This window comes from Trichoderma gamsii (assembly GCF_001481775.2).
Source record: "Trichoderma gamsii strain T6085 chromosome Unknown Scaffold_32.2, whole genome shotgun sequence".
NCBI lineage: Eukaryota > Fungi > Ascomycota > Sordariomycetes > Hypocreales > Hypocreaceae > Trichoderma > Trichoderma gamsii.
The window spans coordinates 356,842-369,655 of NW_020171369.1; the positions used below are offsets into that span (position 1 = coordinate 356,842).

General features: G+C 44.3%; 3 protein-coding genes across 3 annotated transcripts; all 3 read left to right on the forward strand.

Annotated features, from left to right (window-relative positions):
* Positions 1-6,085: 6,085 nt before the first annotated feature.
* On the forward strand, positions 6,086-7,196 carry TGAM01_v208123 (alcohol dehydrogenase; the record flags this gene model as incomplete). Its single annotated transcript, XM_024550258.1, has 2 exons — positions 6,086-6,437; positions 6,496-7,196. 2 exons carry the CDS (start codon positions 6,086-6,088, stop codon positions 7,194-7,196), a joined length of 1,053 nt encoding a protein of 350 aa, XP_024405028.1.
* A 433-nt stretch (positions 7,197-7,629) lies between these two features.
* Positions 7,630-8,261, forward strand: TGAM01_v208124 (p-hydroxylaminobenzoate lyase; the record flags this gene model as incomplete). Its single annotated transcript, XM_024550259.1, has 2 exons — positions 7,630-7,712; positions 7,790-8,261. 2 exons carry the CDS (start codon positions 7,630-7,632, stop codon positions 8,259-8,261), a joined length of 555 nt encoding a protein of 184 aa, XP_024405029.1.
* Positions 8,262-11,395: 3,134 nt separating this feature from the next.
* On the forward strand, positions 11,396-12,546 carry TGAM01_v208125 (hypothetical protein; the record flags this gene model as incomplete). The annotated part of the gene is made up of 2 exons (XM_018809281.1): positions 11,396-11,529; positions 11,580-12,546. 2 exons carry the CDS (start codon positions 11,396-11,398, stop codon positions 12,544-12,546), a joined length of 1,101 nt encoding a protein of 366 aa, XP_018657549.1.
* Positions 12,547-12,814: the final 268 nt, after the last annotated feature.

Consider the following 12,814-nt stretch of genomic DNA (forward strand, 5'->3'; position numbering starts at 1 on the left):
GATTATTGAGATGATCGGCTTCTATCAACGTTGATTGGAAAAACGTGTACAGCGATCCGGATGTTGAGCATCAGATATCTTTATACAATTGCTGCTGAGCTTTGGATTGGCTGGTTATCTTGAATTAGAATGGACAGTAATATAATATATCCATGATATCAATTGAGTCAAGTATTTCTACCTTTATACTATAATTCGCAAACAATTACCACTTCAGGTGGTGTAAGCACTACCACACCATTGAAACAGTAGGTAGATTTAAGTTTAATGTAAATTAGCGTTGCCGGATCGATAATCCCCGAAGGAATAACTAGCGTTATCTGCTATTATCCCCTGCAAGGGGGCGCAGTACATTCTTTTAAGTTGCGGAGTACATTCGGGGTATTTTCGCCCGGTAATCTTTTTCCTCCATCCACTTTACAACTCTATTACAGAGCCATATCATGCCTGGCCACGGCAATTTTCAAATACAACTATCCCTTCGTAGCCAAGAAGCTACTGATCTAGCCTCAATGGAGTGTGCTACCATAACTTCGAAAGGTCCGTTCATGAATCGCCCGCAAGCAACAGAGATAAAGGGTTGGAGAGAATATGAATCGCTGGGTGCAATTCAATGGGAAAGACATAGAGCAACCATAAAACAGTTATACATCGACGAAGGAAAAAGACTCAAGGATGTTGCAGAGATCATGAAACAAGACTACGGTTTCAATGCCACGTAAGTTTTTTGCCGCCTCTCTCCCTATTCCCTGTTCTCGATTTAAATATGTGTCAGCATTAAGATGTACAAGATACGATTGAACAAATGGGGATATTTCAAAAACAATCGGAAGCTTGATACGAAGTCGGTTTCGCAAACAAGGAACGGCAGGCAAGCGAGAAACAACCTTACAAATACCGTTGCCCTTGCTACTACACGTCGGCCCATCACACTCCGCGACCCAGAGGTTTACAATACACCGGGACAAATTTTCTCTTGCATCAGCACCTACATGTGGGGTTCTTGTGAGGACCAAAGATGGACAGCCACTGACCTCGCATGTGCTACTTTCTACGAAAATGCCTATTTCCGGCCCTCTGCAGAGCTGTTACAGTCAATCGGATCGCTTACAAACCTTCTCCAGGAACAGAGGTACCAACAAGCGGGGCCAGTGATGCGACGAGCGGCTATACAGATGGAAACTGTTTTGCGAGAGCAGCCTGTGGATCTCCTCACTTGTCTCTTAGAAATCGCACTCCGACTGCACTCGAAGGCTCCCGACTTGGCGGCTTTGCTTATGCGACATTCAGCAGATGTAGCGAAAATCCATTTCTCATCGCCCAAACACCCCGTACGAATTTTCACACAGCAACTAGCCAGCCTTGATGGTGTCGAGGTCGGCGCATTGGCGGTGGAGGCATACACATGCCAACTGAAAATCTGGCAGGATATCTGGGACTGCAACACACAGAACGCTGATGACGGCAACGAAGCAGGACTTGTGTGGATAACAGGCTTGGCTCTAGCAGGCGGTCTCGATAAGCTGCCGTTAAGCCTAATCCCACGCTTGGACGGAATCATGCTGCGATTAGTCGAGGCTGTAAAAGGCTCAGAATGGTGCACGCAGTTACTTCAGTCCACCGCAGAGAACGGTCAATTTCAATTTTTTGTAGGGCAGTCAGAGGGAAAGCTAACACAAGTAACCATGCAGCCACTCGGCACACCGACTAAAGTAGCCAGTGCTCAGCCTGTCGCTCGCTATAGTCTATCCCATCTGAATGCCCGTTACCGGCAGTTTGCAATCGAAGATCGGTCTGCGCGCGAAGCTATGGAAATACAGCGCGTGCTCCAGACGGAAATGGGGACCTTATTCATGGGTATGGCCAGTGCCCTTGAAGGATGGCTGGGTGAAGTCGGGGAGTACAACAAAGCAGCGGCAGTCGTACAATACCGTGAAAGGTTTTTGGCTGCTGGATTGGCCGATGTCATCCAGGTCACGTAAGCGTCTTTTAACCGGAGGATTGTCTATCAATAAAAAGAACCAATGGTAAGTCCTTTTGCATCAACTTATCAGATTTTGGCTTATAGTTACTCATTGCTTAGGGACGAATTCAATCTTGGGTTTTACTTGTCTAGTCAATGCGTAAGGCTATCCAAAGCACAGCACAAAAAATGGACCGGAGTAAGCAACGAGTAATATCTCTGCTAGCGATGAGAATATACCTAGGCTCAATCACAAAGCCGAGGAAGCAGCTTGATTATAGTAGATCTCCACACGCTAATCTCAGACGGAAGCAACGTCTATCCTGGACCAACTGAAACCATCACATCGTGAACCATAGTCTGAACCTGGTCGGTAACGATGTCAAGTTGGCGCAAAACTAAAACAGTTGAAGTTATATTGGCGATCAAGCAAATCGGGGTCATAGCAATACAAACTTAGAAGATTGGACCTTCCTCCTTGTGCAAAAGGTATAACGAAATATTAGCCCTAAAAGACTAATTTCTGCATGTTTGTCTACTAGAGTAGAGTATTTGAGTAGGACTAGGTATATAGGTATATAAACCTCTGAATACTTTACTTAGATCGCCAGCAATCCAGATCAACTGCATGAAAGAAACAACAGCAGCTGCAATTGCTACGTGATCGATTTCGTTCGTCTCATCAATCCCTAACGCTTAATCGAGTCGATTTCCGAGCTTCTTTATCAATTCATATGCAAAGTCTGGCGTTCTATCTACTAAGTCCTTGAAGCCCTCATTCTGAACCATGTCTTCAACTATACAGGCGCAATAGTCGACTAACAAAGTGCGTAACCTATCTCCTGTAATCGTGTTTTCAAAGGAGTAGCTGGCTAGGTTAACAACATCTCCAATGCGGTTCGGGTATAGTGTAAACTCCTTCAAGCTGGCGTAGATCTTATGCAAAGAAAGTTTTCGTAGCTCGGGTATATCGTATTTATCCGCTAGGGTGTAGAGACGAGCGTGAGAGAGGAAAACTTCGCCATATTCTTCGCAGCTCTCTCTGTTCTTCCGAGGCGTATGAAGTACCGTTGGAGACAAATATCCTGTGCTGTTGTTGAATGTCAGAATCATAGTTTGCTTCTTCGACATTTTTTGAGGAACCTTCCAACATTTCGAGCAGCTATTCTGTTGATCGCGACCACAATTACTGCAATACAGAGTACCGAAGCTTTTGCGACATGAATCACATGGTCTGCTATGGCTCAAACGAAAAACTATTCCGCAATGATCGCATTGATCCTTTTTCTCATCTTCAGTCCCGACATAGAATGAAGAAAGAGACTTGGCGGTATTATCCACTGGGGCGTTTGGCGCCGCACTGTGTTCAAGATTTGCGAGCTGAGCCGAAGTTGCAATGATATCTGGCTCTGCGGGAGAATACTCTCCAGTATAAGCCCATTGAGCGAAACGAAGGAATGTTTTCTCATCAACATCTTCCCAGTGAACACAATGCTCATTTGCTTCTTTCATACTTCCATTCAAGAGATCGTTCAAGCTTTTCGAGAGCCGTGACACAGCACTTTCATGAACAGTGAACAGCTTCTTCTGATGTCCAATAATGAATTTGAAAGGCTGTGAAAACAGGATGCTGGTGAAAAAGAAATTAGTGTCGATTGCAATCTTTTGGCAAAACACAGCTAATAGCATTCACAAACCTCTCATACTTTGCTTCCATATTTTTCTTTTCAGACGGTATGTTTTAAAGTAAGAGTCGCGCCAAGCAACTATAAGAGCAAGTATATGTTATTAGAAGATAGGACTTGACTGCGCAAAATAATAAAATATTCACTATTACAGAATATAAAAATTTCAGCAGCTGGCACATACGCACACTTATATATATATATTTTTTATAACATCGCAGGGCTGTTTGGGCGGCCTGCATGCACACTATCAGGTTGGGCTGCAACAGCTGTTTATTGGATAGCAAGCCTATACTTCCTACCAGGTCTGCGGGAGGCCTACAGGTTTACTTCAGATAGTTGTGTCAAAGCCTTGAAGTAATTCTTCTTTAAGTGACGTGTAACTTACTACCCCGCAATCCCTTTTCTTTGCCAAAAATAACACATATCTATATGTGAGAAATTCGACCTAGCCTGATAATTGTTAATTGATGCAACAGTTTGATAACACAGAGGCGGGGAAGCCTGAGCAGTAAGCAGCTACCCAACATCATCTACAGGTAATATACTCAGTGCTCTACAGTATTAAAGAATTACTCTTAGGAGTAGCACAAGGCTTATTCGAGGATGTGCACTGCATGAAAGATTATGCACTGTCTAGAACCTCGCACTTGTTTATTGCTTATATACCTCTTTATCTCTTTCAACAACGTCAAAGCATTCTGTCTCTGACTTTGTGCTATCCCCAATAACAGAGGTACAGGGCTTTTAATACCAGATAAACGCCAGTAGGCCTGTAGTACAAGGCAAGTTTAGTTGGCTCTAGCCTATTAAGTACTAGACATCGCTATAACCTTCTCAATTAGGATTTCGCAGCAAGTACTGCGAAGGAATCCTTCTTGTAGCTTATCTAAGAACTAAACGTACTAGCTAGGGTGGACCAGCATAGGAGTTACGTAGCATTTGTGGCGAAGCATATGCCTATAAAAAACAGGTAAGTTTGCAACTGACTTCTAGTTGTTCATAAGACATAGGCTTTCGCTTATTCTATATTTTACTTTTGAGAGCTGGGCTACATATCTCCTTTGAACTTTGCTGGTGTAACATGGAGCCAGATAACGACGTCAACGATTTACAAAGCATTAACAATAAAACGCTTGGTACAAATGCAAACGCATTTCCAATTGTAACGCTTCCAAATGGGCAGAAAGTTCCAACAGGAACTGTAGGAGCGTTGCTTGTGAATATTAAAACCTATGACGCAAGCGAAGAAAGCCAGAGAAAGCAAATAGAGCCAGCATTACGAGCAGCGATACCTATACTACAACAAGTTGGCATGTTCGATCTCTTTAGACCTGAGGAGTGGGTTAAGGGAGGAAGTCCCGGAAGGGCGTTTGTTGGAAAAGCAGCAATGGAAATGCATGTGGATAGCAAGACAAAGGCTTGAAGAAATTAAGATGCTCTCATCAAATACAGGATTCATCAGCTAGCTAGCTCTACCAATGTTGATGTTAGACTCTAAACAATATCAGCTATGCCGCTATATTTATAAGAGAAAACTTCACTGAGGATTGTATAACTTATGATGGAAATTGTAGTTGTGAAATTTTGTGAATCTGTGCGTTATTTTGTATGGCTAGCTTTAGTTAAATATTGTAACAAACTATTTTTTTTTGTGGCCTGGAGAATTATGTCTTAGCCTGCAGTAAGTTTTCTGATAAGAAAGCTTGCTTAATAAAGTGTTGAAGTCTCTCTATACATGACCGGGATCGACTTTGCATGCTGTTTACTCATTTGCGGCACGGCCTCGACTGGCTCGCCAAGGTTGGCACGATCGCCGCAAAGTCAATGACTTAGATAAAATAGCAATGTATACATTCATTCACAACGATAATTCCAAATCATTCTGTTTGACCTATTTGGCAGCTTACATTAGTCGTGCTGCGCGATCATCTGGACGTGACTGCGCAGGTACAAGTTACCCTGCAACTCCTTGTTTAGTCACGGTAACTACACTGGGGTTTCTGGCCCGGTCATCATGATCTATCCGCAACGTATCCGAAGACCCAATGACAAACTAGCGCTAAAGAACTGTGGAGAAAACTATGAAGAACGCAATGACGCAAATGACGGAGCTATCTGTTTTTGCGTAGCTTTTCGACCCTTGCGCCAGTCCAACATGAAGCTGCACGCGGTATTTCTGGAATAATAGAAGACGGAATACCTCCCTTCGCCTCCATAATCCATATGGAAGATCGGCCTCTCAATTATACCATGCATGGGTAGTTGCTCTCTTCGCTAGGATAGGATCTTTTCTCTGCCCCATAACTAGCCGTTCCTGCGGTCTAACTGCGCTGGCACAAGGACCCAGTGCTGCGTATAAATTACCGGTCCTCAATAAGTGTCAAGGTGTTCTCCTCATGATTCTCGTTCCTAATACTTCTCCAGTTTGATCTTTATGCACATTATGAAGTCTGTTATCGTTAAAGCACGCCCTCTACGATGTGAAATTATCGACGTTCCCATCCCAGAGCCAGGACCAGATGAAGTCCTCATCAAAGTCATATATTGCGCCAGTAACCCACGCGACTGGAAGGCGCCCGATCACCTTATTCCTGGTGTTGAAATAAATCAAGGGAATGAAATGTCTGGAGTTATCGAGGTTGTTGGAAGCAATGTCTACGAATTCCGGAAAGGCGATCGAGTTGCAGCAGCGCATCCTATGCAGACAGAGAATGGCACTTATGCAGAGTATGCGACTGCTCCTATAAATACGTGCTTTTTGCTGCCTCCAAATATCTCATTCGAAGGTAAGTGTCTAATAGGTGATTCCACATATTGGCAATGGTTTGCTCATTCACGATACAGAGGCTTGTACCATACCGTTTGCCTTATGTACAGCAGCCATTGGATTATACCAACGTCTCAAAATACCGTTTCCGACATCTCCAGAGAGCTCACGTGTTCAAACTCCGCTCATTGTCTATGGAGGAAGTTCTTCCATTGGAGCCTTTACACTGAAACTAGCAAAGATGGGACGCTTCGAAAAGGTCATTGTAGTATGTGGATCTGGTAGGCCATATATAGAATCCTTTGGCGTTGTTACAAATTTCGTCGATTATCGGAATGGTAACGTCGTTAATGATTTAAAAGCTGCCCTTGGAGGACAAAAGTGCTTTCATGCTGTTGATGCCATCAATGATGGTAACAGCTTTCGACATCTATCGGAAGTTTTGGCGCCAGAAGGAGCTCGTATGGCTGTATATCTACCCCGTCTAGATTACAGCTGCATTCCCGCATCAATATCTATTGCGATCACTTTCTTCGGCACCGTCCACGGCCAAGCGACTCCAATTAGCAATGAAGTATTCGAAGAAGATGTAGATTTTGCGTACGTTTTCTTTCGACTGGTCGGTCGATGGATTGCTGAGGGCAAAATGAGTGGGCACCCATATGAGGTTCTGCCGCGCGGGCTGCAGTCCGTTGAGGATGGTTTACGGATATTGAAGGAGGGAAATGTGAGCGCTAAGAAACTCATCTATAGAGTGGCAGATACGCCTTGCCTTTAGTCTAAATGGTTTTGTTTTGAAGTAGGATAACAAATTTGAAGAGCTATAACTGTTTATCGAGTCCCTTGAAGCAAGCAGATGTACGCCACATTTGCCAACTCACTAAACGCTCTCGCTGTTGATAGTATGGATGTTACAAACTGTATTAAACATTACTCTTTTTGGGTGGTCGTTCCATTAAAAAGAAGTATATGTACTTTAGGTTTCTTTCCCCGTAGAATGCTCTGTTGCTCTATTCTTTCCGATCCGTATCCGACGCGCTATTAGTGATCCAAAGTAGGCCATGTAATCACGAGGCATATGTAGATACATCATCGCAGCCTAATATGCAGAGAACACCATATCTATAAAGGCATCCTAGACTCCAATCCCAAAATCCTTTGATGCATCACCCTCCAACCAGCAACGGCAATCATTTTTAAAATTCTCCAACATGGACTCAGCTCCCGCAGTTCATCCCAATCACCAGAAGCTCATCGATCGCGCACAAGAATTTTTTGCTGAAGTCGAAGACTTGTACGTAAAGAATCTTTTTTTCTCTTTCACGATAAAAACACGTTTCTATTGCGTCAGCTGAATATCGCTTCTTGTAGAACTCCAGGCAAAGACCTTGAAGCTAAACTGAACCGGGACTATGGTATCGGAAATACCTACTATGACGATTTCTGCCATTTGATTCGACAGGCTCTAGCGAATAACGAGGGCTGGGTTGCTGCCGACGAGATAGACGGGCCAAAGTACCGCCGCACCAGGATATGTGCTCCGTCCGAGTCGAACCGCTTCTTCAGCATTACGACGGTTTACATGGAAAGCGATATAGAATATCGTGGCCAATACCACCTCCATCCTTATGGCGAAATCAATTGCGTCATTCAAATAGATCCATCAGCCGAGCTGAAGGGAATGTCAGGGTGGCAAGGCGCTGGCTGGACATCTCCGGGGCCCGGCACTCATCATTATCCTGAAGTCCGTGGAGGGGCGCTGGTGGCTCTTTTCTTCCTACCTGCAGGCCGAATATCGTACAAGCTCGCGAAACCGGGAGATCCGCAGCCGATGGCTATCTGATGTCTAGCAAGCGCCCTATGTAAAATGGGTTGTCTAGTGAATCTCGGGCTTACAAAGGGAAGCCCCGCATTTAGATCGCGTTGATAAGTGGTCCAACAGTTCTTGAATCTTACTTCAACACTACGACTTGGCCAAAATTCTTGTGACTTCATTTCTTATGCTACTCTTGTACTCTTTGTATCTTTCGAATATTTGAAACCCTACTCTCGTCATCGCGATGCCTCGAGCGAGAGTGTCCGAGGGCCGAAGGCGCGTTGCGAAAGCGTGCACGCTTTGCCAAACAGACAAGAAAAAGTGCGATGGTCTCTGTCCCTGCGGACAATGCATCAAGCGCGGGCGGTCTGATTCGTGTGCCTATTCATCCCATAAACGCATCTACGGACGTCAGCGCCGATTGTCAAAGGACGTGGACATGGCCATCGCGGTGCCTACCCAGAACGATACTCGAGAGGCCGAAAACTCACCAGTTGGATATGCGAACCCGCATAGCCGGCGGCCTTTGTGTTATGACGATAGGGAGCGGAATAGTCCATTGGGCAAACATATCGCGATCCCAAAACTTCCCAACATTATGCGTGACACGAAAGGACGAGCAAGTAAGTGATCACTAATCTGTACAGAGCCTACGTATGGCCTCAGGTGACATGGCTAAACATGTCTTTCATTGCTGTAGTGTACCTTGGAGATTGCGCAGCGCTTTCTTTTTTACAAAACATACAAGAACTTATTCAAAATGAACAAGAGCTCGCGGATGCAGCAAAAGATCTCTCTTCTCTCTCAGTATTAGAAGAGGCTGAGTCGAGAGAGAGTGAAAGCGTCCTAGCTTATAGTAATGCTAATCTCGGCGACTTAGAAGCTCTGGTTAAAACGTTCTTCACCGCGGTACGAATTCTCTTCCTCCTTGCATTTTGTACATAACGCGAAATGGTTGAGTGTAAAAAAGTTATATGCTGCTAACAAAGTAACTGGTTTCAGACATGTGGCATCCTGGATATTATGGACCGGTCTACAATTGACAACTTGCTCAGCCGCTGGATTGGTGGAAATATTTCAGTTACAAGCAGTAGCGCCGCTCTACTGTACCTGGTGCTTGCCTATGCAGCACAAGTACGTAGTGAATCCACGCAAGACACTTACCGATCACAATCATTCTTCTATCATGGTCGACGAATTGCGCTCATGGAGTTAACGGAGTATCCCACCATGGAGACTGCCCAAGCTTTCACCCTGATAAGCTTGTATATGCTTGGCAGTTGTCGGCGCGATGGGGCGTATTTGAACCTGGGTATTGCGATTAGCGCAGCAAAATCTCTAGGATATCATCGATCAGAAGCTGCTCTATCTCAACAAGGAGATGACAAATGGCTGAGGTATGAATACTCTTCATAAGTAACACGTGCGGCATCTGCAGCGCTGCTGATAAGAAAATGGCAATATAGACAGCGAATATGGCGTACTTTATGCTATCATGACTTATTTTTTTGCGCCATGATGGGTCGCACCCCTTTGACATCTGCTACAGATTCATCGGAAGAAGAGGACAAGCAGCGACCTGATCCGAACCACCCCGATAAGTGTCAGCAACTTGGGCTCTACGAATCTGCAAGAGCCTTTTCCATTCTGAAACAGACAGTGCTCGAAATATACACCAAGCATTCAGCGCCGCTAGAATTGCTTAACAATCTTTCTCAGCAGCTTCGTGAGATGGGAACTGAGTTGCCTGTTGAGCTTCGCAACATCAGCCCTTTGGCATTTCCAGAGCATAAATGTCCCAAGACGAAGCAGCTTATCATAAGAAATGCCAGTGTCGCATGCAATTATTATTTTAGCATGATGCTTCTGACAAGACCATTTCTCATCGCCTGCCTCAAGGCAAAATATAACAAATCCCCAAGGACGACCCGAAGCCAGAAGCAGCGTGGCGACATTGAGGAATCCCTGGAGATCGATAAGAGCGTTATTGTCGGCGCCATGACTTCATTTGACACAGCTCTCAAAACGATTCAGCTTCTACATGAGCTGTACGTCTCGGGAATACTCTACAATAATATGCCCCTTGTTGTGTAAGTGGCCGCCTGGAGGCATGGGCCGCAGAATACGTTTTGGATGATAGATTTACTGATACTGTATGAGTAGCGCATGGACATTTGTATCCGCGTTAACTGTCTGTGCTGCCTACTTTGGCCGTTTAGGCGACGCAAGAGAATGTGAACTTGCAAGTTACAGGGCAAGTCAAATATTACAACATTTCATCGCACATAGTCCACAGGCAAGGCAATACGATCTTATTTTAAGGAGACTGTCCCGAGTCGCACTGGGGTGCATAAATGCGTCAGAAGATCAACTTCATAGCAACAGAGACCTATTCTGGTTCGACTTATTTAGGCTAACACCGGCACACCTATATCACTTAAAGGAGGAAGAAAAATCCTTGAACTCGAATACTAGTACGCAAAATCGACTAGCAACATCAGAAGGAAGCTATGTTCTTCCATTAAATGTTGACCCACCGCAGCACACTATGCACCTAAATCCTTCGGATGATATTTTTAGTTTTCCAGACGGAGCCTATAAGGAATTTGATAATTATATGTTAATGCCTGAAGGCCTGCTTTTTGAACAAGGTAGTTTCTTTTTTGATACTGAAATATGATTTCTTTTGTTGTTCATCTGTAATTTAACTTAATTTCAGTTGCCATTTGAGAGGTTTAGATTAGCATCTGTTTTCACATATTTACAGAATCGGTAGAAATGTCTTTGATGTTGTAGACACATATATTTGATGATACGTTGTAAATACCTAATTTAAAACTTGTCTCGCTTCCTTCAAGACACTAGAAGCTCATAATGTAACATCCTAGTAGCATAACGAGTATTTTCCAGACCAACTCTCTCTAGAAGTACTAATTGCATGGATTTAACCTAACCCCGTGATTTATTGATGACGGTCGGGCTTAAGCCCAAACTTGATTTTAGAATGCGGAAGCAAACATCTGCCAATACTACATAGATATATATATGACAAAGTTGCCGCTGAAGAAAATGATGTTGGAAAAACTGCCTAGAGTAACAACTACTATATAGTATCACTACTGTTTCGCTAATCACCTCGTGTATGTTCAACGCTCGCAATCATGTCATCCTCTTTCAAGTACGAAGTCAAAAGTTCCGCGCGCTCTCTACAGGTAGCAGTGAGTACGGAACCGGCGACCAAAGGCCTATATCAATATTTGGGCAGGTCTGGCCTCAAAGTTTCGAGAGTCATTCTGTATGCTATCCTATTCGGTTCATATCTAGGTTCTGTACTAACGTCAACAGTGGTGCAATGAGCTTTGGAGCACCAGAATGGCAGGGTTGGGTTCTTGATGAAGAACAGTCACTTCCGCTTCTGGAACATGCATTCAAAGCCGGCATTCGAACTTGGGATACTGCCGATCTCTATTCCCACGGCCGATCCGAAGAAATCATTGGTAAAGCCATCAGGAAGTTCAACCTTCCTCGAGAAAAGCTCGTGCTTCTCACCAAAATCTATTTTGGTGTCACTCCCGACACCTTATCCAATCAGCCAGGCTCGACTATAATCAACGATGGCGAGCTTCTTAATCAAACGGGACTGAGCCGCAAGCATATTCTCGACGCTGTTGACAAATGCACTGAAAGACTTGGAACTTATATCGATGTGTTACAGATCCATCGTTTGGACCGTTCCATCCCTTTCGAGGAGAGTATGCGAGCTCTAAATGATGTGGTGGTGTCTGGAAAGGTAAGGTATCTTGGAGCTTCCAGTATGGCCGCCTGGGAATTCCAACAGCTCCAAAATATTGCCGACCGGCATGGCTGGCATAAATTCATCTCAATGCAGAACTACCATAACTTGATATACAGAGAAGAAGAACACGAAATGATTCCGTACTGCAATAACACTGGCGTGGGTTTGATTCCCTGGTCACCTGTTGCTCGTGGTGCCTTAGCCCGTCCTTGGGGTACTCGAAACACTCTTCGGGAGGAGAAAGACCAGGGCCTCCAACTGCTAGTTCGGGGAAGCGACAATCAGGTCAATGAAGCGATTGTCAATCGCGTTGAAGAAGTTGCAGAGAAGATTGGCAAAACCATGGCTCAAGTTGCAATTGCATGGACACTGAGCAAAAACATGTGTCCCATTGTTGGCCTGAACAAGAAGGAGAGGATCGATGAGGCTGTTGAAGCAACGAAATTTCAGCTAAGCCAAGAAGATATTGATTACCTCGAAGAATTATATTTACCTAAGGCACGGGTAGTTTTATAATGGTTATGCTTCTTGATTCTACTCTTCGTTACTGCAAGATGTAACACAAAATGCAAACCAATGCTTAGGCCGTTGACTCAGCTATAATGTTGATAATTCTTCTGTTTTTGTTGCGTCTCACATTGTTTGACGAAATGTCTATTGCTCTAACTAGCCGAAGTGACTTTCTGTTGGTTTGAGAGACCAAGTATAGAATTACTAATCAATGACGCTGAAAACAACCGATGCTCCTTTGAAAGCAGCCTCCAGAACTACACACAGGTTCGTC